The sequence below is a fragment of the Amblyomma americanum genome, chromosome 1, assembly GCF_052857255.1.
Source record: "Amblyomma americanum isolate KBUSLIRL-KWMA chromosome 1, ASM5285725v1, whole genome shotgun sequence".
Classification (NCBI taxonomy): domain Eukaryota; kingdom Metazoa; phylum Arthropoda; class Arachnida; order Ixodida; family Ixodidae; genus Amblyomma; species Amblyomma americanum.
The window spans coordinates 375856151-375882439 of NC_135497.1; the positions used below are offsets into that span (position 1 = coordinate 375856151).

Sequence of the window (26289 nt, forward strand, 5' to 3'; positions counted from 1 at the left end):
CCCTTGTGTTGCGCGATGTCAGTGGACGTTAAAGATCCCCAGGTGGTCGCAATTAGTGCTTACATTCAAAGCTCAAAGACGAACACGGACACGAGGGGAGACACCGCAAAGCGCTGCTTTGTGGTGTCTCCCCTCGTGTCCGTGTTCGTCATTTCTGTGAATGTAAGCATTAAATACCAACTCGCCCAGCAATTGATTTTACCCAATTATTGCAGAGCCCTCCCCTACAGCACCAAAGAATTTTTTCTCTCTCTTTACTTATTTCACTCTTTCCTCCACCTTTTCTCTCACACTGTGGATCAGGTGTCCACTGAGAGAGAGGCAGTGCTGCGGGTTTCATTTCCTCATAACCATTTTTTTTAAATTGCCGCTCATTACTTCCCTTACCACGACCTCCTCGTCCTCCTCCGTGCTTCCCCAGTGCCATGGCTCTGCCGATCGCGCGTTCGAGTCCTCGTGCGCCACGTGCGCGTGGAGCTAGGGCATAAAAAATAAGCGCTTTGTCTTCGCCATTCCGGGCAGGCCACGAGGCGTCACGTGCTCGCCCGTTGCACGAGGCAGCGGCTACGTTCTAGCTCTCGAAGCAGCGACGGCGGGGCGACAATCGTCATTCGAGAGACTCGACTGCGGCAAGACGTCGGCTTAGGAGCCATGGAGTCCGCGGGCAGCTCGACAAGTGGCGGCGGTCAGCGCAGCACCAACAAGAGTTGGACGAACGAGAAGGAGGCTCGACTTATCAGCCTGTACGGAACGCACCGCCTGCTGTGGGACAGCCGTCACCCCGCGTACTATAACAAGGCCAGCCGCGAACACGCCATCAAGGCCATCGCTCAAGGCTTGGACAACGAGTTTAATGGTGAGCTTTCCGATGCTTCGCCGTCGTTCTGTTTCCCTTTGTACGTGTGGGAGGACGTTGCTTCTTGCATTATTTTTCTTCCTTGTCTTGGTCTAAAGCAGGCGCACCTTTTATACAAGCGTCTTTGTAGAGTGTAGCGATTTGTAGATGTATCCTGCGTTCCGTATTCGGGGAAAATTTCTGGGTCACTGCGGTGAACGCCGTAGAAGCTGAAAGCGCGAGCTGTCGGCTCCCGGACGCGGTAGGTCGCGAACGCTTGAGAACAGCACGCCTTCAGATACCGTATTCTCCCGCTTCTAGCTTCCATTTCAAGGTCACAGACTCCTTTGGACACCATCTGTTCGCATTCATAGCTTTCATTTCAAAGTCACAAGAAATGTCCATTCGAGGCTTATGGTGTAACCCACCGCAATGGCTCAGTAGTTAGGGCGCTCGGCTACTGATCCGGAGTTCCCGGGTTCGAGCCCGACCGCGGCGGCTGCGTTTTTACGGAGGCGAAACGCTAAGGCGCCTGTGTGCTATGTCAGTGCACGTTAAAGATCCCCAGGTGGTCGAAATTATTCCGGAGTCGCACCTCTTTATTCCTTTCTTCTTTCACTCCCTCCTTTATCCCTTCCCTTACGGCGCGGTTTAGGTGTCCCCGTATATGAGACAGATACTGTGCCAATTGCTCTCTCCAAAAACCAATTATCATTATGGTATAACTAAGCCTAACGCGGCAAAAAGTATAGCCATTGTGCTGTAAGGTCGTGGGCTGTAAGCGAATGCAGTTTATGACGGCCTTTTCTTTCCCCAGTTTGTCTTCGATAGCGTTTTGTTTTTATGACGCCTCATTCACTGAGATACACGGATGCCAGTACTTTTTGATGCGACAGCGTTAAGGAGCTCGTGTCGCAGAAAAGCCGGTGTCGTCGGCGTCTGTGGCCGTGAGCAAAAAATTGCGCATCTCGGTGGACGCCTGAACCGCGCCGTAAGGGAAAGGATTTTCCTTCCCTTACGGCCCACTTCGGGTGTCCACCGAGATATGTGAGACAGACGTCATTTCCTTAAATTGTCCTACGGGCCACGCGTCGCGCCGAACGGGCGTTGGCGTCCAGTGGACTCCTTGGCAGCGCTGCAACACGCTGTCGCGTCTCACTCTTAAAGACTGAGCTTAAGCGTCCTCCAAATTTTTTTCTTTTTGTTTGCGCAGCGCCCGCGTTGCTTTCGGTTTCCGGACTGCACGGCGTTCGGGCAGTTTTTCGCGACTGCATCGCTAGCGTGGTACGCGACTCCGCAGCTTCTTTCTTACCCACCCCGGTGGCTCAGTGGTTAGGGCTACTGATCCATAGTACCGAGGTTCGAACCCGACCGCTGCGGCAGCGTCTTGGTGGAGGGGGGACGCGGTGGCAGCGCAGCAGTGCAGGGGCAGGGGAATCCCCGGCTCCTCCGCCGACATCTGGCGCGCTGAAAAAAGGCGGGAAAGGAGCGCAGCGGCAGTCTCGGCAGAGGCTGCCCCCGCTCCCCAGGGACGATTTCAAGATTATTTTGCGACCGAAGGGACTCGTAGTGAAGTCGCTCCAGCAATTTCAAGTGGCCCGGGCCGTAGCCGCGGCATGTAGCAACAAGTTCGAGGGAAGAGACATGATCGCCAGGCTGCGCACAGGATCCAACACAATAATCGTGAACGCGCCGAATGAAGAGGCCGCCCAGCTCGCGAGGCGCATCACTAGCATCACGATCGAGGGACGCTCATACGACGTGAATGCCTACGTGGCCGCACCGGAAGACACCCGGCGTGGCGTGGTACACGTAGTGGACCCCGGAGCGACACCGGAGGAACTGAAAGCCGTCTTGTGGACGCGCACACAGCGTGTCACCATCCACAGCGCCCGAAGACTAGGCAAGACCAAGACGGCCGTCATCACCTTTACCGGCCCCATCACACCGAAACGCGTCATCTACTGCGGAACCGAGTAATTATGCTACCCGTACCGGCCCACAAGACAAATCTGCTACGTTTGCTGCCAACAAGGTCACCGCTCCGACGTGTGCCCCACACCGGAAGCCAAGGCTTGCAAACAGTGCGGGATGCAGAACCCGCCAAATGATCACCAGTGTACCCCGATATGCCTGATGTGCGGAGGCAACCAAGTTACCGGATCAAGGGAGTGCCAAGAGCGACTAAAGAAAGCCAGGGAGCTGAGAGGCAAGGCCAACAGCGGCGGACGCGATAGCAGACGCCGCAGCCGTGACGACCGCGGCAAGAAGCCGAGGTGGTTCAGCTCGGAGGAGGAGACCTCGCGGAGCCGTTCGAGATCCCGGGCGTCGCGGAGCCGTCCACAGAGCCGGTCATGGTCCTTCCCGCCCCTGCCGCCCCCGACTATCAAGGGAAGGAGCCAGCAGCAGCAGAAAAAGGAGCCTACCCGAAAGAGCAGCGGCGTCAAGGTGAGCTGGCGAGCCGAAAACCCCTGGATTGCTCCGCACTCGGGTGGGGTAGCTAAAAAACAAAACAACAACACAGACAGCAGCCGTGAACAGCCTAGACAGGATGACGCGGAAAAAATAGCGCAGAGACGCTAATTAGAGCTTTCACACGCTAGGCAGAAAGGGCTAGAACGCCAAATAGCAGAGCTAACGAAGGCACTGCGAGGCCTTAGGTCGAACAGCCCTCCGCAGCCGCAAACCGTACAGACCCAAGCCCCGTCGCAAGCTGGAAACGAGTATTTCGCCATGTTTTAAGCAGAGATTCAGCAAATGATACAGCAGATGATGCAGCAACAGCTCCAACAAATACAGCAAGTTCAATTACATCCGCACACTACACCGAAGCTTAAACATGGCCAGTACAGCTTTAAGCAAGCCGGAAACCTAAGATATATGGAAATGGAACTGCAGTGGCTACCGTAAGAAGCAGGGCCTCCTCCAACAATACATTCACACACAACAAACACCGCCCGACATTATAGCGCTTCAAGAGACGGGAACCACACCGACACTCGCGGGATACACGTGTTACGAGACTCACGATAAAGGGAGAACGGCAACCCTAGTCAGCAAGGCACTCATCGCCATAAGCCACGACAGGCTAGCCGACACCGACGTAGAGCACGTGAGGGTAGAAATTATACCAAATAACAAGGAGAAAGAAGCAGTATCTTTATTGTGAGTGCATGCAGGCCCCTGAAACAGAGGAAGGCAAAATTCTGCGAGTGTTTCCACGGTGCACGAAAACTAGCGAAAGACAACACGCTAATAGACAACACGCTCCTGAGAGTTTGGCGAGGAAAGCAAAACCGCACAGTCCCCACCAGCGACGAGTTAAAGCTCAACGTCTACCTCGAGGGAAACCTGATACCGGAAAATGCGCTGATCAGAATCTTAGGGATGTGGATACTGTCAAACCAATGCTGCACCCACACCCTCGCCCTACTCAAAGCATCCACCCTACAAGTGGCCCGCATGATCACGCGCATCTCACACAGACGCCACGGCATGCGAGAGGAGGACACACTCAAGCGGGTCAGAAGCCTGGTGGTCAGCCGAGTGGCATACAGCCTCCCCTACTACAATCTCATCAAGAGTGAGGTACAACAGGCGAACGCGATTCAACGCAAAGCCTACAAAACCGCACTCCCCCTTCCCCACAACACCTCAACCTAAAAGCTCCTAGCCTTAGAACTACACCACACCTTCGAGCAATTGAGAGAGGCGCAACTAGTCTCCCAACTGCGCAGACTACAGCAGACCCCTTCTGGCAGGGAGCTCCTGAAGAAAATTGACTGCGCCGTTCAACTTCAAAAGATACAGAGGACCGAAACAATTTCGGACTAGTATCGCAACACACTAAAAGTAGCACCCATACCCAGGAACATGGATCCCGTCCTACACAAAGCACGCAGAGAGGCGAGGGCTGAATACCTACAAAAGACACTAGCACCCCAAGAAACGACGGTATACGTGGACGCAGCCACTTACGTCAGAGCAGCGGGGCAGAGCAATAGCAACGCGGTAGCAACGGTGATTGATTCGAACCTACGCGAGATCGCCAGCGGATCACTACAAGACTGTACGATAGTCGAGGCTGAAGAAGCGGCCGTCGCTCTAGCGGCAGCGTAGGGCTATCGGTCTAAACGGTCCCTAACGATCCTTACAGACTCACAAACGGCAAACCGGAACTACCTACGCGGCAGGATAGAGCACGGAGTGCTCCGCATACTCCGCTCCGGAGACCACATAACACAACGACAACCAAAGAACCAATTAAGCATACGATAGTATGGACGCCGGGACAAACGGGAGTGGCAGGGAACCATGATGCGGACAGGATAGCTCGAAGGTACACTTATTATCGAGCATCCAACGTAGGCGACCTCGAGAGGACCTAACCTGTACCCCAAGACTATTCGGCGATACTAAATTTCTACAAGGGCGGCAGAAAGCGGTATCCACCACCGCACAACTTCCTTAACAGAGAGATTTCTGTCACAGTTAGGCAGCTACAAACGTGTTCGTACCCGGACCTAAACGTATCCCACACAATACAATGACAAATGCCACTGGTGCCACGAAACACCCACGCTGTATCACATAACGTGGACATGCCAGCAGATAGACGTGGTTCCCGTTATACCAAACCCGAGTGCGGAGCAATGGAAGGGAGTGCTCTCCAGCGATCGCCGGGTCGACCAAGAAGGTCTGATTCGGCGAGCAGAACTGGCAACAGCATCCAGTGGAGGCCTGGACTAAGGGCAACCAACCGTTGTGCAAGAAGATGGACGAAGCAATCTGAAGACAGCAGAAGAAAGTTTTTCACTTACTCGGTGGAGGCGAAACGCAAAGGCGTCCGTGTGCTTGGTGATGTCAGTGCACGTTAAAGATCTCCAGGTGGTCGAAATTATTCCAGAAACCTCCACGACGACACCTCTTCCTTTCTTCTTTCACGTACCGCTCCTTTATCCCTTCCCTTACGGCGCAGTTCAGGTGTCCGCCAAGATATGAGACAGACACTGCGCCATCCATTTCCTTTCCCCCAAACCGAAATTTCAACCCAAAATTAACAACTGGTTTTTGGGGAAAGGAAATGGCGCAGTATCTGTCTCATATATCGTTGAATACCTGAACCGCGCCTTAAGGGAAAAGATAAAGGAGGGAGTGCGAAGAAAGGAAGAAAGAGGTGCCGTAGTGGAGGGCTCCGGAATCATTTCGACCACCTGAGCATCTTTAACGGGCACTGACATCGCACAGCGCACGGGCACCTTAGCGTTTTGACTCCAAGAAAACGCAGCTGCCGCGGTCGGGTTCGAACCCGCGAACTCCGGCTCAGTAGCCGAGCGCTCTAACCACTCAGCCATCGCGGCGGGTCTACCCAAAACCCAAATTTTCAATTTTTACTCAATCACGCGCACAAACTGAACACATTTCTCATTGTGTAAATAGTTTGTGTATATTACCTCTCCCCCTATCCTCTCCTCCTGTCCCTCACCTCTTTCATTTCATTTCTCCATTCTGCCTTCTATCCTTTATTTCCGCTGCCCCAGCTCAGGTGCTTCACAATCGATGGCAGATGCCGGGGCTAGCAAAAATCTTTATTTATTATTATTTTAATAAAAACCACTCACTACTACTACTTATAGCCCAGCTTCGAGCGCGTTTTGCAATCTTTTTCGCGGAAGCATGAAAAAACAAAATGCTCCTCGCTGCAGCTGCATTTCTTCTGGATTCAGGACGCGAAGCCGCTGACAGTCCTGGGCGCGCGGCCGCTGTTCTTGCTTCAGAGAAACAAAAGACGCCTGGTTTAATTATGTGCTTCTAGATTCTCTGCGGTCCTTCTCAACAGCAGCTGCAAAACCAGTGACTATACATTCGCAGACGTGAGCGTCTACTTAGATCTCCTCGTCGGCGCATGAGCCCGCCGCGCTGGTGTATGGCGTGCGGCTGGCGGGCAACAAAGTCGCAGGTTCGGATCCTGATACGGCGTCCGCATTTCCCCGTGCTGTTCGTGCTAGCGCATGTAAAAATTGACGGAATATCTCAAAAACTGATGCAGAGAAGTTAGTACGGTTACTTTTTTCTGTCTGCTACGAATGCTTTGCCCTCTGGCAGACGCAGCGACAGGCGGCGTCTAGCTTTGCCGCAGCTTTGTGCATTAATAATTTCATGACGGTGATGATGGATTTGCAAAACGGTATTAGTCCTGGATAGTCGGTACATTTCACAAGAAAAGGTACAGCGCAAAAAGACGGGACTAAAGGAGCGGACAGACAGGCGCTCAGTTGCGACTTGTGATTTTATTCCTGTGATACACAATAAATATGAGAAGCTAAGCACAATCAACGTGTGGCATTGCATCGCTGATTGAGTACGTCAACAAGACATAAGAAAAGGAGGAAAAGGTAAAACCAGCTCTAGTCAATCAGCAGCTAAGATAATCAATTTCTTTTTGAGTGAGTGCAAGATGTGGCTTAAGTGGTTTATGTGGGTTGAACGTCCCAAAGCGACTCAGGCTATGAGGGACGGCGTAGTGAAGAGCTCCGGAAACTTCGACCACCTGGGGTTCTTTTACGTGCACTGACATTGCACAGCACACGGGCCTCTAGAACCCGCGTCTTTCAGGCCGGCGCTGAGCGCCATAACCACTCAGCCACCGCGGCAGCGACTGAGTGCAAGAGATGGCTTGCTCACGCACTTTTCTTGCTTTTCATGTATCAGGAACGCTTCAACTATTTCCCGCGTGCGCTTGTCTCTATGCCTGTACAAAATTGTTGTCGTGCTGAAACCTGGGGTGCATTTCCAGTCAAGCTATTGTTAGGCATGATTAATTTTGGGAGGTGGTGCCAATGAGCGTTCATGTTCTCTTAAGCGTCCATTCACGCATCTCCCGTTTTGTCCCATGTAGCATAGTCCGCAAGATTCAAAAGCAAAATAATGAAGGTGGGAATGGCTGGTTCATGATGAGCGCAGTGGCGGAAAAGATGCTTGCCGATTTCCAACAAAGAAGAAAGGGTGCCTCCCGTAAAGATGTGCACAGCAGTGTTCTTGCATTAATACCTTATCTACACAAGGTATCGCACAACTTGAAAAGGATAGCCCTGAAATCCGCTGTGCGAGTAGTTTTTTCCGCTCCTAACAAATTGCAGCGTCTTTGCCGGAAAGTCAACTGTGAAAGACCGCCACCTGCCGATTGTAAGAAGAACCATAAATTCCGTTATGTGCCGTGTCGAAAAAATGTAGTGTACAAAACTGAGCTATATTGTGGACTATGCTACATCAGACAAACCGGGAGATGTGTAAATGAACGCTTAAGAGAACATGAACGCTCCTTGGCACCAGCCCCCAAAACTAATCTTGCCTTACATTGGCTTGACTGCTAATGCATGCACCCCAGCTTTCAGCACGACAACAGTTTTGTACAGGCATAGAGACCAGAGCACGCGGGAAATAGTTGAAGCGTTCGTAATTCACGAAAAGCAAGAAAAGTGCGTGAGCATGCTATCTCTTGCACTCGCGCAAAAAGAAATTGGTTATCTTAGCGGCTGAGTCACTAGTGCTGGTTTTAGTTCTTTCCTCCTTTCCTTCTGTTTTGTGGGCGTACTCAATCAGAAATGCAATGCCGCACGTTGATTGTACTTAGCTTCTCATATTTATTGTGCTATGGCAGCAATAAAATCATCAGTCGTAAGTCAGCGCCTGTGTCTGTCCGCTGCTTTAGTCCCGTCTTTTTGCGCTGTACTTTTTCCTGCGAGGGGTTTGCTTTTCATCATATATGATTTTACTTTCGGCTGGCGCAGCGTGTTCCTCTTGACGCTTGCGCGTCTTCGTCGCCTCAGCCTCTCCCTTCCTAAGCTCGGCGTCCCATTGGCGCCTACGGTCACGTTAGAGAGCGAGATCTCCAGCTTCTTTCCGCTGCCGCCTAAGCCGCTGATTAGTCAGCTGAGCGCATTCGGCTGCCTTAGGGTTACTCACTGAAGACCTTCCGTGCCATGCTCTTGATTCTGCATCCTTTGTTGAAGTTGCCCTGGAGTGGTGGGTTACCTGGGAGGTGGCGGTGGTATGGGGGACCGTGGTGGGCGAGCCAACCTTTGCGGAATGGCACTAGACCCCACCACTCCTACTCGCACCGGGAACGGCGTCTGCGCAAACACTACTCCTGACCTCACCTTCGCCCATCGCCTCCCTCACGCTGCGTGGTTGAGATTACATTACTACATTATCGAGATTCTCCTACAAGCAGACCCAACACGTCGACCCTCTCGTGATGCTACCATCACGAAGTGGGACTCGTCCCGCAACTCCCGAGCAGCCCGCACTCTACACACCATCTCAGAAATAGCTACCTTGTGCGACCAAGTCGAGCGTGACGTCCACGCGGTGACTCGCCAACTCCCAGAGGACTGCCCTGCAGACGCGATGGATTCCCATCTCCTGCACCTTTTTTGAGGCCAAGGCGGGTCTCGAACGGAGGGGGCGGCGTTAGCGCTGGAATAGAACACTCAGACGCCGGCTGGCCCGGCTCAAAAAGATTGAGACGCATGCTGCACCTCTGTCTCGACAAAATTGGGAATCCCTCTGTAACAGGCTGGATGGCAGCATGAGCCTGCGTCAGACCTGGAACCTATTCTGCCATTCATTGATTCGACTCAGTCCAAGACACACCAGAAACACAACCTCATAAAGCTCATACACACATCCGAGGCCTCCCCGCAAGAACTCCTCGAGGAGCTTCGTGATCTCTACTTTCCCACATAACTCTCCGCTGACCACCCTTACTACACAGGCTCCCTCAACGACCTTCTCGACCAACCCATCAGCGAGGCGGAAGTGAGGGCAGAACTCCAGCGCCGCAACGCGTCCTCAGCTCCTGGCCCCGACGGGGTGCACAAGGCACACCGCAACCTCAATTCCCCCTCCGTGAAAGCCCTAACTAACGACTACAACGAATGCTGGCTGCGCAGCGCCCTCCCACCTCAGTGGAAAGACGCCAAAGTAGACTTTATTCCCAAATCAAATCCGGCAAACCACTTCTCCCCGCTAACCTCTGTCCCATCTCTCTTATGCCGTGTGTGGGCAAGCTCATGAAGCACGTTCTCTAGACCCGGCTCTGCCGCTATTTGGGGAACAACCTTATACCTTCGTGCATCTTTGGTTTCCGCCAGGGCATATCCACCCAGGACGTCTTTATACAACTCAAGCACCACATTTTTTACCCCTCTGAGGGCGACACGAAGGCTATCCTTGGCGTCGACCTAACAAAAGCTTTCGACAACGTTACCCACGCAGCCATCCTTGATGGCCTCCACGCCCTAGGCGTAAGCCCGCGGATGTACAATTACGTCCATTATTTCCTTCCGTGATTCTCCTTCATGCCCGCTACCCCGATCAATTCTTCTCTTCCTGCAAGCTCTGCGGAAAACCGGGAGACTTTCTTCACGTCCTCCTCACATGTCCTACCTTCCCACACCCTCCATCCTCAACCGCGGCGTAGTCATACTGGGAGACTCTCCTGGCCAGCGCCGCTGCTGCTGACCGGCGCCGGATAATTACCGACGCCCTGAAGTGGATAGCCCTCCAATGTCCTTTGCCCTGTAAGGGCAGCCCACTAAGGGTTGCCTCATGGTATGCTAGGGGGTTTGCGCTCTTTGTATTGCTTGACAATAAATGTTTCCACCGCCACCTACTGCTGTTGTCGCTGCACAACAGATAAGATGCCGCCACCGTCTGGAAGTAACGAGCGTTAGCTGTTCGGTTTACTAGAATTGATGTGAATGAGATTAAAGTGCGGTCCACCAATGGAGATACGAATCTGATATCTTCGATTTATAAGTGGTGTCACCAATTACCCCCATAATATACCAATTACATCACCAGCCAATCACCAATTCGGTTGCTATATCAATTTAATATGGAGGCCGCCATCTTCAATTCCTCGGACTAAGAAAAGTTCACGCCGAAGGGAGGTGGTAGCAGACACCAAGAAATCGAGAAACGTGATAAATAAGAGCTCACGCTCTTAAAAGAATCAAAAATGGGTGGTGGTGTAGCATTGCTGAGCACAAGATATTGCGCGAAAATCACGGTGGGCCGCCTAAATTTTGGGGTTGGGCCAAACCTATTGTGGAGGTGTCTCATGTCGGTGCCGAATATGGGTCAACTTTATTTTCAAATTTTCGGAGATGGACCAAGCCCATTGTGGGGGTGTCCCAGGCTGGTTCAGAACGTGGGCCAACTTTTTAATTTTTAATTGGTTTTTGGTGAAAGGAAATGGCGCACTGTTTCACATGTTGGCGGACAACTGAACCGCGCCGTTAGGGAAAGGATAAAGGAGGGACTAAGATAAAAAAAAAAGGAAGAGGTGTAGTGGAGGGTTCCGGAATAATTTCGACCACCTGGTGATCTTTAACGTGCATTGACATGGCACAGCACGCTCGATATTCAAATGTTCGGAGGTAGGCCACTTCAATTTAGGGACAAATTTCATTTGGACACCAGCTGAAGCCTGTCTTACACGAGAGCACACCCAGACTCACAGGCAGTAAAATTCGGTCAACCTCACTTTGCCAAATTTCGTGTAGTCTGAACCATTTTTGGGCATGGGCCACGTTGGAAAAGTGCCATACTACCTCTCAGTAACCTATCATTAACTCTCTCGCAGTAACTCTCTCACTCATCGTGAACACCCAACCTGCGCCACGAGGAAAGGAGTGAAGGAGAGGTTGAAAGGTGGGAGGAAGAGAGCATCGGCCAATAATAATAATAATAATAATAATAATAATAATAATAATAATTAGTTTTTGGGAAAAGGAAATGGCGCAGTATCTGTCTCATATATCGTTGGACACCTGAACCGCGCCGTAAGGGAAGGGTAAAGGAGGGAGTGAAAGAAGAAAGGAAGAGAGAGGTGCCGTAATGGAGGGCTCCGGAATAATTTCGTCCACCTGGGGATTTTTAACGTGCACTGATTACTTCTCCCCCTGTCCTCTATTCCTGTCCCCTCACCTCTTTCATTTCATTTCTCCATTCTGCCTGCTGTCCTTTATTTCCGCTGCCCCAGCTCAGGTGCTTCAGTATCGATGGCAGATGCCGGGGCTAGCAAAAATCTTTTCCTTCCTTTTTACTATTATTTTTAATAAAACCACTACCACCACCACATCGCACAGAATCCGGGAACTCCGGATAGGTAGTCGAGCGCCCTAACCACTGAGCCACCGCGGCGGGTGCATCGGCCAAGGAGGCTTCGGGTTCTTCAAATGCAAAAGCACTTCTAAATGCACTCTCGGCGAAAATGTGAAGCCTCCTGGTGGGTCACGTGATTCAATTTCCAGTGGTGGAGATATTTGTCAATCGTCCTGAAGGTTGAATTGGCTGTTGGCTGTAGGGGAAAGGAACTGGCGCAGTATCTGTCTCACATATCGGCGGACACCTGAACCGCGCCGTAAGGGAGGGATAAAGGAGGAACTGATAGAAGAAAGGAAGAAAGAGGTGCTGTAGTGGGGGGCTCCGCAATAATTTCGACCACCTGGGAATCTTTAACCTGTACTGACATCGCGCAGCACACAGGCGCCTTTGCTTTTCGCCTCCATCGAAACGCGGTCGCCGCGGCTGGGTTTGAACCCGGGTACTCCGGCACAGTAAACGAGCGCTCTAACCACTGTGCCACCACGGCAGGTCATTTTGCAATTTGGATCCATCAGAACGCGGAAAGTGAAGGGCTCCGGAAATTTCCACCTCCTGGGGTTCTTTAACGCGCGCTGACATCGCACAGTACACGGGCCTCTAGCATTTCGCCTCTATCGAAATGCGCATGCCACTGCCGGGTTTTGAGAAAATGAAGTGAAAGACGCAGTTCCATTCTCACTCCTGCCACGCCGCGGTGGTTCAGAGGTTATGGCGCTCAGCTGCTGACCCGAAAGGCGCGAGTTCGATCCCGGCCGCGTCGGTCGAATTTCGATGCCATAGGCCCATGAACTGTGCGATGCCAGTGCACGTTAAGAAACCCTAGGTGGCCGAAATTTCCGGAGCCCTTCACTACGGCGTCCCTCATACCCTGAGTCACATTGGGACATTAAACCCCTATAAATCAAACTTCCTCACTTCTCAGTAAACATGCCAACCGCGCCGTGAGGGAAAGGAGGAGAGAGGGGGTGAAATGAGATAGACAGGTCCGCCGCATTGACAACTGCGATCGGCTGCTGACCCGAAAGACGCAGCTTCGATCCCGGCCGCCGCGGTCGCATTTCGCTACTATCCAGATATACGAATGCGGTTTATTTTCATGTTTGTTCAAAAAATGGGGAGGTGGAAGAAAAAGCTGCTGGACAGCAGCTTGACAAGCTTCCACCCCCCTTGTGTACATAGGCAACAGGAGCTCGTAGAATGTACAGTACTCACGGATTGAAATAGGACATTCGGAGCGCTAGCCTTGCAGTGCCACGCAGGCATGTGGTAAACCACAGGCCGGCTGATTGGCTACTGGAAGGAACAATTCTGCTTTGTAGATGTTCTCCCTCTCACGCCATACCACAATGCACCACCTTGGTTCCATGAGCGTCTACGGGCGGCGCTCCATGAAGCGACGGCCACGCGCTCCGAATGTCCTATTTCAATCCGTGAGTACTGTACATATACGGATCAGTATACACACAAAAAAAAACCGTTTTGAAGCATATTATATACACCAATAAAAAATGGCGAAAGACAATTTTCGTGAAATGTACAAGTACGAAACGCTGTGTAAGTATGCATTATTGAAAATACTTTGAAGCTTTGAAAGAATAGCAGTTATAAAACTAAACAGAAGAATTAACAGGTACACAGAGCTTACAGATCAAACCCGAGAAAAAAATTTTCATAAAAGTAGTGCAGAGGTTTGTAGCATTTAGGAAAAAAAGGAAAAAGGAAGAGAAAAAAGAAGGAATTATTTTTTCTCAACGCTATTTCTAAACTAAAGGAATAAATCTCTGAATTCTGTTTTCGAAATGGTCATCAGATCAATTTCTTTGCGATAAAAATAATTTATTACACTTGATACTGTGTATCGTAACATTTGTTCCCCGTAATTAGTGCGGTTACGATGGACTTTCCAGTGCTTAGGATGTCTAGTTGTATAATAATGGGTATTCGTTTGCAAGTTTGCCAGATTAGTTATGAGATTAATGTCTTGCTTCTTTTCAACCCTTAACTTAAACCTTAACCCTTAAAGTTGATATGAAAACTCTTTATCAGACAAGGTTACCGAGGTTTTGCTGACACACGAGCCAGATTCCTTCTTAATACCGTAGGCCTCTTACAATTCTCTACATAGTTTAGACGCGAATTTTTTAAAGATTGTGGTCTCGCGGAACGGAGGCGTGCAACCACGGCAGTGGCGCCAATCGTCGACCACATGCCCTCCCCACGCCAATGTGCCTACTCCTGCGTGGTGCTCCTAAGTCTGACGTTTATACAACGTCCAGTTTGCCCAATGAACCTTTGGCCACAAGACAGGGGTGTTAGATAAATGACCGCACTTTTCCACGGGAGAAATCTGTCTGTGCGCTTGATACTACATTCTTCCTTGTACCTTTCCGGCACCTTATTACATAGGCCGGCCAGTTTTTGGGGTGCGGTGAAGACCACCAGCAAGTCACCTTAGAGAGCCACTTTTTTCAAGCGATGCGAGATCTGGTGGTAATATGGGATGAGAACGGGTCTCTTCAGTTGCGCTTCTTTCCTGCGGAGGTGCTCAGGCATGCCCCTAGCTTCACTGGCAAGGGCCTCTAGAACTAAGGTGATTAATTCCTGGGGAAAACCAGCACTGGTCCGCCTTTGTAGCTAGAAACCCACGCTGTGTGACATTTCACGATTGTTGGACTTGTCCAGAGCAGCACGCAGGCAGTTATTTTCAATACCCCTTGTAACACGCTTATAGTGAGCGGACTGGTGGCTTAAAATATCTTTTTTTGAGCAAGGCTGATACCTCCAGCACGCTTGGGTTTCGTAGACAACGATGCAGATATCCAGGAATTGCGAGGATCCTCGCGCTGGCACCTCGTGGGTGAAGCTATACAAGACCAAAAGAGCACTCGGAGATTTCTAGAATCCGGTGCACAGATGTCATAACCGCCTCATGCAAAAACCCATTTCAGGAGAATAGCTTAATCATCCACGTATTTAAAAACCTTAGCCTACTAGGCTGTGTCAAGGCATTCAGCAATTCGCTTGTCAAAGTATGATAAAAATATGTTGCTCAACAAAGGGGCTTTCCAAGAACCAATACAAACGCCACGCTTTTGAATCAAGTTCTTCCCTTCAATATTCACAATGCTATATGAAAGATAAAACTTAAGCATTTCTAAAATGTTATCTACACTTAATCCGCATGTATCCTGAAAAGCCACATGCTCATAGTCATCAACTATCTTTAAGGGCGCAAAAGAGTTTGTCCTGAGGTATGGAATAAAACAGTGCGGTTGCGGCTGTTGAAAAAAAGAACAAAGATTGATTTGAGCTTTAATGGTCACGAATAAATTCAATAACCTCTTCAGAATTCTTTATCATGAACGGGTTCGCTATTCGAAGTATACGCAAATGTTTTGTAGAAACTTGGAGGAAGCCCCTGCCACGTATCGCACTCAGAAACAATTACTTTATTTAGCTTTTTTAGCACTTCCTGGCGAAAGTTTTTTGAAACGACTTGCTTCGCTTTTTTGCGATAATCTGGAACAGGTAGAACAGCAGAGCAACCCACTTTATCCGAAATAATTAAGACGAGATCATTGTGCTAGAGATAGTCGATGATTTCTCCAACTTGTAGTCGGTGGTTTTTCCTGGCCCGCTTCGACAAAATAGAGTTAACACCTTCCGAAATACACCAGCCTTTTTCATCTTCAGGCATACGTTTAGCTATATCCTTAACCTGGGACAAGAGTTCCTCTGGGGAGACTTTAGGCTCAGTGCAGAATTTGGGACCATTGGACGAAACGTTATCAACAAATTTCGGCACATTGCACGGACCGACATAAGAAACTTTTCCTTGTGAATTAACACTTCTCCGACACTTAACTAATCAAGGAGTGCTGGAAGACACTGAGACCACAGCAGTTCAGTGCAATATCTAGATTCACGGGAGTACCTTCTGTACACAGCAACATGGTCCTCTGGTCTCCCAGGCTGAGACGCTGCCAGCACACGCAGGTTACCTCGAAGATGTCGGAATATCCTCCAAAGTTCAGAGCGGAGTATCGTCATCAATCTTGTAGCATGCCTGCGCGAAGGGGTTCACGGGAAAAAGAGGGCGACGACCTCCAGCAGGACGAACAGGTGTTTCACGGCAAACGCACGCGCACGACAGGTGATGACCCCTGTCAAGTAAACAAGTGTAACAGTGGTATTGTCATAGAGAAAGCAAGGTAGGGCGCATTGAACTAGAAAGTAACGAGTATAATAGTGAAGAGGGCTAGTTGGTGACTAGTAGTAGAATGCTTCTTGAAACCGCGCAAAAAGGCAAAGAACGAGGCAAAGAACAATTACAAGATGCAGTCCAAAAATAGCTGCGTTCTCACTATTCGTTGGCAGCTGGCCAGGAAATCGTGCATTATAGCGGTGCGTGTTTGGCCGGCACTTTTGTTATCGCAAGCCGAGTGGTCAGAATTTCCGGTTTGTGGTGGTGGTGAAAACCTTTATTAAGGAAGGTAAAAAAGAAAAGAAAATTATGATGCCGCCACTCCGCGGGTGGCCTTCTGGCTGCCGGTCGTGGCCTCCCGGTTGCCAGTCGTAGCCTTCATGTCATGCTTGGCGGCTATTTCCGCTGCCTAGGTCGTAAGCCGTAGCTTAATATGCCGGAGTCGCAGCCGCAAGCCGACCAACCGCATTTCTAACGTTCGAGGCTCTTCGGGTGTGCGGCTTCTGATCTACCTGCATCGGATGTCGCTTCAGCATCGACCAACTGTGAGGCAGTGGGTACAATCGCGGTGACCAGCAGAGGCCGACAACTGTCTTTCCGCCTTTTCTTTTTCTTTCCAGTGGTGAACGTGAAGGACAAGATCAAGTCCTTGCGCGACTACTTCGTGAAGGAACTGAAGAAGGAGGCTGCATCGAGGAAGTCGCCGGCCGTGCGTCCTTACGTCTCCCGCTGGGAGCACTTCCGCTCGTGGGACTTCCTGCGGAGTGTCATCTGCTGCGACCCGCGCGTGCAGTCGCCGCCCACCGCCGACCTGCCGTCAGGACCCCTCGACGGGCCACACTGCGTAAGCGACGTCATGCTGCCCACACTTGTGCGCCAACGGGCGTCGCGTCGAACTGTGAGTGTACGCGCTGTCGTGTCGGTTCATTTTGCTGTCACACTGCCGCTTTGGCTGCAATGGCGACTTGTCCTTCAGCACCGTAGTCACCGCTACGTTGCTGAGGTGCAACTCTGAGAGACCTTTGGGCAACCTCCTGTTGCTCGGTTCCTCTCGGGTTAAATGCTTGGAAAAGCGCCTTTTTCTAACCTCACCGAGAGGGGCGAGGTTTGACAAAGGCCCTTTTCCAAGCATTTCACCCGAGAGGAGCCGAGCAACAGGCCGGGGGAAATCTTGTACCCATTGGAAATTCGGTGGGTGCCCAGAGGCACTGAAGATCGAATCCAGCACTTCCCGAATAAGAGGCTACGCCACACTAAAAAAACGTCCCTCCGCTATAGTTTCCTTCATTTTTTTTGTTCCTCCGGTATGCATACACAGCCGTGCCTCATTAGTATGATGCCTTTAGTTTGGGGATACCTTTAGTTTTGGGGGTTTTAACGCTCACACCCCTTTTTGGGGAAGCGAGCGCTGCGACTCTAGGGGGCGAACAATCGAAGATTTTATCCTCTCAAATAACATTTGCCTTTTAAATACAGGAAAAGCCACTTATTGTTGCCCGAGCTCGGCAAAAATGAGCTTCCTCGATTTAGCTTTCGCATCAGCATCACTTTTTAACGATTTTAAATGGGATGTTTTAAATGACCCTCTGGGAAGTGATCACTTGCCTATTATCATCAACCTCTCATCGTCTACTCCAGTCATCCCCACAAGACCACGGCGCTGCAAACTTCACCTCGCCGACTGGTCACTTTTTACAGTTAAAGCCACACGAGAAAAAAAAAATTTGTGAAGACTTCACCATAGACGAAATTAACGAAAAGTTTACTACATGGATAATATCGGCCGCTACACTAGCCATACCACAAACAACAGGACTCGTACACAAAATACATAAAGTATGGTGGACACAAGAATGCACATTAGCAAAAAAAACAACAAAATAAAGCTTGGGGCTCTCTACGTCGGTATCCAACAGCGGAGAACTTGATTGCCTTTAAGAGGGCCAAGGCTAGAGCGCGATTCATTCGAAGAAATGCCGATAAATCCTCTTGGCAGAAATATGTGTCCTCAATAAACAGCTCAATAACCTCAGATGCGGGAGAAAGTTCGTAGATTCAGTAGTGACCATACCCCTTTAACACTTCCTCTATTGACTACGCCTGGGACACAAACATCATTAGAAGAACAGGCCAACATACTGGGTGAGCATTTTTCTGAAGTTTCCAGTTCGTCCAATTACACAAACACGTTCCAGAAGCACAAAGCAATAGCAGAAAAACAAAAACTTCCATTTGCAGCAGGTATGCATGAGGACTACAACCAACCCATCAATGTCCAAGAATTGAATAGACTATTATCTTCGGGTAAAAAGACAGCAGCAGGCCCAGACAATGTGCATTACACTATGCTCGCCCATCTCTCTGAGGCTGCCGTGTAGGCATTGTTGAAATTCTTTAACAAAATATGGACAACTGGGTATATACCTGAGGAGTGGAAGAAAGCAATAATAGTACATTTTCTGAAACCCGGAAAACCACCAACAAGTCCTAACAATTACAGACCGATAGCCCTCACCAGCTGCATTGCTAAATCTTTCGAAAGCATAATAAACATTAGACTGACCTTCACACTTGAATCTCGTCGACTCCTAGATTTACATCAATGTGGATTTAAGAAAGCATGCTCGACCACTGATCAACTTGTCCGCCTCAAAAACACCATCCGGGAGGCGTTCATCCACAAACAGCACTGTATCGGGGTCTTCTTCGATTTGGAGAAGGCCTATGATACCACCTGGAAGTAAGGCATCCTCCATGACCTAGCAGAGCTAGGGATCCGCGGCAGGATGCTGAACTCCTTGAACGACTTCCTGTCCAACCGCACATTCAGAGTCCGTCTAGGAGCAACTCTATCAATGACATTCACCCAAGAGAATGGCGTACCCCAGGGATGCATTTTAAGTACGACACTCTTCATTGTAAAAATGAATTCTTTGGCCAAAGTAATACCCAAGTCCGTAATGTATTCAGTTTATGTAGATGACCTACAGATAGCATACACTTCTTCCAGCATACTGTCCTGCGAGAGACAAATACAAATCACACTAAAGAAACGGGCTGCTTGGGCAGAGAAAACTGGATTCAAATTCTCTCCTCAAAAAACAGTAGCTGTTCGGTTCCCGTTACGACTAGTCTTACAGGTCGATCCCAATCTGTGTTTGAATCAAACCACACTCCCAGTCAAACAGGAACATAAATTTTTAAGCGTCACCTTTGACAAGAAACTTACATTTCTACCACACATTAACAACCTTAAAAAGAAAGCATCCCAAGCCCTCAATGTATTAAAGGTACAATCGCGAAAACGGTGGGGGTCCGATAGAGCATGCCTATTACAAATATACCGGTCTTTGGTGCGCTCCAAGCTGGACTACGGGTGCATAGTATATGGTTCAACAAGAGCATCCTACTTGAAACGACTAGACCCTGTTCATAATCTTGGTCTGCGCCTATCAACTGGAGCATATAGAATATCCCCGGTAAATAGTCTTTATGTTGAAGCTAATGAACCCACACTAGAGGATAGAAGAGTCACACTTACATGCGCGTACATCCTAAAAACCCGTTCTCTTCCTAAACATCTCTGCTATCCCACTGTTACCATGTGCCCATCTAGAAGATTATTCAATAATAAACCACATTTTATCAGGCCACTAATAATACGTTTTGAGGATAAATGTGAAGAGTTAGCAGTGCTGGACGCCCTACCGAATATTGCACAAAGACATGAATATCTGCCACCATGGTACAGCCTCCCTATGGTGTGTGACTTCACACTGACACACGTAAACAAAGAGAAAATGCCACACGAGCACATCCTGCAAGAGTTCTTTGCCTTACAAGAAAAATATGACACCTACACTAAATTTTACACTGATGGCACAAAAACAGAACGTCATGTCGGAAGTGCAGTAATTTAAGGAAAAATGAAAAAAATGATACGATTACCACAGTATGCATCGGTATTCACTGCGGAGTATTATGCCATCTTTGTAGCCGTAGAACGCTCAAAGTGCTGCACTATACAAATGCTGCTGAACGCATAATAGGAAAAATCATACATAACATAGTTGAAATCACAAAGCAAAAACATAACATCATATTCTGCTGGGTCCCTAGCCATGTTGTAAATTAATGTAATGAGAGAGCAGATGTTTGCGCAGCGCAAGCTCGAATTGGCCATATAAAACAAGTTAACATACCACAGAGGGATTTTTCTAATTTACTGACAGTAAACTCAGGCATAAGTAGCAGGTTGCATGGGAAGAACATACAAACTACACTTTATAAAACCCGTTTTGGGAGAGTGGAGATCATCTAAACATCAGGAACGTTTTACAGAAGTTTTGTGTCTACTACGCATTGGACACACACACCTTACACACAACTTCATATTGACCAAAAAAGACAAACCTCTTTGCGAAATGTGTGGCAATGAACTCACGGTAAACCAGATTTTAATTGTATGCACAAAACTGGAACAACTGAGGAAAAAATATTTCACAACATTCTGCAATGAATACATCCCACTACACCCAATGTTACTTTTGGGTGATCAAGCACAGGTTGATTTTTCAAGAATTTTAAGTTTCTCAGAGACGCTAATGTTTTAAACAAACTTTAGATATAAAAAGCGTAACCTTTAACAAAATCTCTAACCGTGTGCTTGACGCATCATAGCCTCAGTTGCTTTTGCGCCATTAAAATCAATATAACTAACTAGTTCCAAGAAAAAGTGTCCAGAAAGCGAGCTGACCGCGATAACGAATAACGAAGAAACAAAAAATGTTATGAAAAAAACGCTGCATGATTACGAATTGCTTGTGTGCATAGTGGCTGGCAGTGAAGTGAAAATTAGGCAATCTTGGAAGCTCGAGGTGCATTGTTCTAGTTGCGATTATCTTCAAAATCATGCGGTGTAGGTTAAAGCACGTTTGGAGCGCCTAGTGCTTCACAAAACGCGTGATGACGCTTCTTGGTGTGAGGAAGTATCTCTTACTGCAACACGCACACACACACACGAGGCCATTACAGCGGCATTTGTCCTTTTGTATTGCATTTTCTTGTTGTTCTGCCCTCAAAATACAAGAGGCGGGACATTAGGTAGAGGCGCTCGGGATTCTGTGCTCATCGCTCTCCGTACTAATGGGACAAAAATACATGAGTACTATTCGGCTGCGTCCATTTTCACCCGGTGCGTTGTCTGGGTTTTGTAGTAACAAGGAGTACATACATTGAAAAAGCTTGGTCCCCAGAAAAAACTCCTATAATTTGAGTCTTCAGTATAAACCGGGGAAATTAACAGGGTACATCCTTTCATCTCCTTACCCATATTGTGTTAGAGAGGTAATTTACAGGTGCATGTCGTCGGTTTTAAGCATGGTAGAGACGAGATTGTCTGGTGTCCTGGCAATCATTTACGGCACCATTTAATTAAACTTTCTGCCGGCTGACACGACAGTTTGTAAGTTTTTCCGAGTTTGAGCACTCCCCAGGGTACGGCAAATTCAGAAAAAAAAACAGAGTGGGAGACTACTCTGCGATGCCCCGATCTAAAGCTACAAATCTTCATAACCCATCTGGCGACTGAGGCTGTTGCAAAGTTCTTCCACTAGCCCTTAGTGTGCGGTGAGGGACACCCTCCGGTCGCCTGCGTGCGTTCTGCGAGGTGTGAACCCCCACCATTTCCTGGTGGAAATAAAGGTTTTCTCTTTCTCCCTTTAGGCGACATTATTGGAAAATGGTTGCTCGTGGGTGACTGCACAACTGTGAAGATTGTAGCGCCCTAAAGCTGCACAGTATATTCTGTCGCACTCAGTGTGGCTTTCAATACAAGGAAACGTGCGAAGCCTCCTCGGCGAAGTTGTGAGACCCTGGCAGCGCAGGAAAGTTATCCATGTAGCTGCAGGTCGAAACACCAGGGTTGGCTGCAGTGTCTCGGTGTGTTTAAGAGCTGTCCATCAAGCTCCATTCGTTTGCGATAAAGCCCAAACGACAGTATACAATCAACGCCGGCACGTTGTAGGTAACAGAATTTACTGGACGCCTCCTGCGCATGCGCGGTGGCAAGGGCGTGGCCATCTGGGACCACTACGCTTGCGCTGCCGGCGTCTGGTAGTCCCACGTACGCCTATTCTAGTACGCCTCCTCTATGCTGAAACCAGATAGATTTAGCATAGCTGAAGCGTATACCGGAAAACTAGACGCCGACTGCGCTTGGTCGCGCCCTTGCCACTCCGGTAAAACGTTATACGCCTCTGCTAGTACGTCTACGTTATGGTAAATCTGTCCACTGTCTGATAATGAACGCAATAGTACGCATTCTCTGCTTGATCTTTCTCCTCTGTAGTGTAAACAAAGACAGACGTTAGGCTACAAGTGAAAGAACAAGAGCAACAACTAGGATCTGATGTGCACAAGCGAAAGCCCCGCAGGAGCTTGCGCCATCAACGTCGTAGCGTAGATAGTGACATCTTAGACCATATACATCCGGTCACGTGACCAGCGCCGTCCACGCGACCGTGAACCCATTGTGACCGTTGTAACAGCGCAGGCTGCCACAAAATCTGTAGCCTTAGACTTTGCTGGTGGTAAGCAGCACAGCGAAAGCTTTCTCTGAGCTCAGCACGCAGTAGAGCGTAAACATCTATCACCTATCGATTCTATTCTATTATTATTGCGTGTCGTGCCGAGTTGGCTCGTGGTGGTATAGCGGATAAGTAAAAGAGCGTGGTAAACAAAAACGGGGAGGGGGTTTGGACTGGAATGCGTCTGAATCCATATTGTCTCTGCGCTGGTGGCTAGGGGGTCATGGCTCTAGTGCAACTATTAAAAGGGCATGAGCAATGGCAGGAAGAAATTTTTTAAAGAATGTATCGAATGTCATCATTGATCCACTATAGTCATTTCGACCCTGTCAACGAGCTTGTACCACACGCGTGTCTGAAAAAAAACGAACCTATTTATACGCGAATGAATGAATGAATGAATGAATAAAACCGAGCTCAAGGTTGGCAGACTTTATGAGGTCTAATATCTGTATCGCCTTAGTGTGGACTGACGTTACACAATGGCGCGAGCGCAGGGTGTCAAGAAGGAGCTCCAGGAGGTGTATCCGGTGTTCTTTATTGCCGAAGAACCGGACATGATCCTCCCTTCGTCTCCGGAGTGCTCGTTGGATGAGGACGAGGAGCGGCCGAGCTCGACGAAGACCACATCCTTGTCACCTCCTTCTTCGCCGTTGCCGCAGGCGTCCGGCAGCAGCGGACTTCAACCTCGGGACCACGCTGTGCTGCGACCGCAACCCAATACTGAGCAAGGATCTTCGCCTTCCTCCCCTTCCTACCCTGCTCCTGACAGTGTGACGTCACCGAATGTTCCGCCGCCCAAAAGAGCACGCCCGTCCACGAGCCCTGAGGTAAGTTCACTACAGTTCAGCGTTACACCTTCAGATGTTCATTTCTTCAGAGTGCTGTGGTTTTTTAAACGCACACCGCAGTCATATCTGTACAATGATTTGATTCTGACAGGCGTGCAGTTAAGTCCTGTGACAGAACGGCCTGTAACGAAGTGATATAAAGAAGAAAACAGTGTTCTGTGAGGAGCGTAGCTCATTAAGCATACACATTTTTGTGCCATGTTTTGATGAAGCGAAATTTCCCTTCCAATGAGGACAAGGAACCCTTTTTTCTTAGAACCAAATGTAAACCACAACCTCCCATCCGGTGTTGGGGTTTGCCTTGAAACTGTGCGACCTTCTTCAGCACTCATGTGGTACGGAATTTCAGGACACCCACTTCTTCAGCTGTGTGGTGGCCTTCGAAACTGTTCGCTGTTGACATCGTCGTATGTCGTGACTAAAAGAATCCTGCAATGCGCTGCAGCCCAAATATAAAGTTGCAGGTGATTCTGAGCAGTGCGGTGCAGACTTTAGCGTCTCACAGAGAAAACCGAAGAATTATTCTCTCGCCTTAACTGCTGTCTTCTTCGCGCGAAAATTTCACGCAGATTTAGCATTCCGTTCACTTTATACTACGATTTAAAGAAGCACTTGTCTGATTCTGTGAAAGTATGCTTTGCAAACGCAAGTGCCCGGGCCAAGAAAAGCTTTCTCCCAAAAGCTGCACCAGCAGCGCCTTCTTTCATCTTTGGCAGAATGACGGAAGCAGACGACGCGAGACACGACGTGAAAAGTGCTCCCCATCGTCTGGGGAGCGAGAGATGGCACTGCCGGCACAGCTGTTGCGAAAAAAATTTTTTTTGGTGCGGCATCGCTGACGATGAGCTTATGAGGTCTGCGGCAATAATGTGACCTCAGCTGTCACGGGACCGGATTAATTGGAGGCACGAGGGAAAGGCCTTCGTCTTGCAGTGGATGTAGTTAGCCTGATGATTATTACCGCTTGATATAATGCGGACTTACGATTTATTTTCATACTCAGTCTGGTCAATAAACATGTTCAACTACAATACCGAATCAGGTCGCTAAACATTACCTCTGTGCGAAATTTCAGCGCAAACAAGCCAGCAGCTTAGCCGAGAGGAAGATTCTTCGACACTCGTATGACCAACGCAACCGTCAGTATATATGTGAGGCAGAGATTAGGCTCTTTCGAGTTTCTGCAAAGACAGTATTTGTTTGTGCTGTAAACTCATTTATATACCAACTTCTTTCGCTACTTTGCGTATTGCACGCACTCTGGACCATTTTTTTGGGAAGTTTTCATGAGTTGCTTCTCTACGAAAAGCTCGAGGACATCACTTAACCAAGTGCTTGTTTCCTGTTGCCAGCTATACAAACCTGAAGCCATGGACAGCTTGTGCGGGGCGAGTACCATCCTGGTCACAATCTTCTTAACATTCTCCCCGCCTTCCCCTTTTTCTAATTTTTCTCCGCAGCGATCACAGGAGAACCACCGACGCGCCACGCCCGCGAGCTGCAGTGGTGGTCAGCCGTCCAGCGTGGATAGCTCGCCTGTCCCGTCACCAGTGGCTACCTGCGCCGCTTCCTTGCCCGTCGGCTCGGAGTCCAGCAACCCGACTTCGTTGACGGGCATCAATATCGGCGGCGGCGATGGTCGCGGCGATGGTGGCGGCGGCGATGGTTCCGGCGGCGACGGTGCCGGCGACAATGGCGGCGATGTTGGCGGCGGCGATGGTGCCGGCGGCGACGGTGCCGGAGATGGTGGCGGCGGCGATGATGCCGGCGGCGGCCCAGTTCCATTCGATCTTGATCTGTTCGAAGAGGGGCTGTTCTGCCGACAAGTCCTCATGGAGCTACGCCAAATGGACAGGTACCACCGAGACCTGGCCAAGCTGCGCATCCGGCAGATAATCTTCGAGACCAAGTACATGGATCTGGATGCCGCATTTCGCGGCCAAGGGGGTAACTGAAATCACGGCGGGGCTTTCAACCCGCTGAAAAAAATCACCCGGTGGATCAACGCTCACCATTGACGCCTTCCTGCAACCTGAAACGTATGTGACGTTGATCTTGAAGAGAAGCAGCAGAGAAACGTTTTTTTCGTGTCTCTTCTTTTTGTTTTTATGTCACTTGCACGTTGTGCGCTTTTCGTACTGCAACTTTCTTGTTTCGGCTGTGTTGTTATTGCATGTATTTGTCTCGGCTCCCGGCCACTCTTGCAGAATAAAGCTCGAAGGAGCGCTCTCTTTCATTTGTTGTTTCTTTCCAGCCTTGCCCAAAATACGACAAAACATATTGCCGTTCTGTCGCGACGATAGATTTTTCTGTGCATTGCAAAGTCTCCTGTTGTTACGAAAGACCTGCCCTGTCTCTAAGGCAAGTGGCTCCGCAATACTACAGCAAGGTTTATTGTTACTAGGCCACTGTCCGAAAACATTTTGTGATGAGGCTTTCGGTCCCGAAGAGTTCGACTGGTGGAAGTACTAGTTTCGAATATTGTTAGCACACCGCGATGACCTTGTTCCCGGCAGTCGTGGACACAGAACAAAAAGTTTCGCCTTAAGGGTATGACGCGATAGCGCAATGGGTTAATTCCCATATATGCAGGCCATTCTCTGCTTTTCATATATATATCCCTGGGAGTCCTCATGC

At 49.3% G+C, this 26289-nt stretch overlaps 1 protein-coding gene across 1 annotated transcript; it reads left to right on the forward strand.

Moving 5' to 3' along the window:
• Nucleotides 1-529: 529 nt before the first annotated feature.
• Nucleotides 530-25888, forward strand: LOC144101308 (uncharacterized). The gene is made up of 4 exons (XM_077634415.1): nt 530-856; nt 16835-17058; nt 23299-23631; nt 25113-25888. The coding sequence occupies exons 1-4, from the start codon at nt 652-654 to the stop codon at nt 25605-25607; spliced, it is 1257 nt and encodes a 418-aa protein (XP_077490541.1). The 5' UTR covers nt 530-651; the 3' UTR covers nt 25608-25888.
• The last annotated feature ends 401 nt before the right edge of the window (nt 25889-26289 follow it).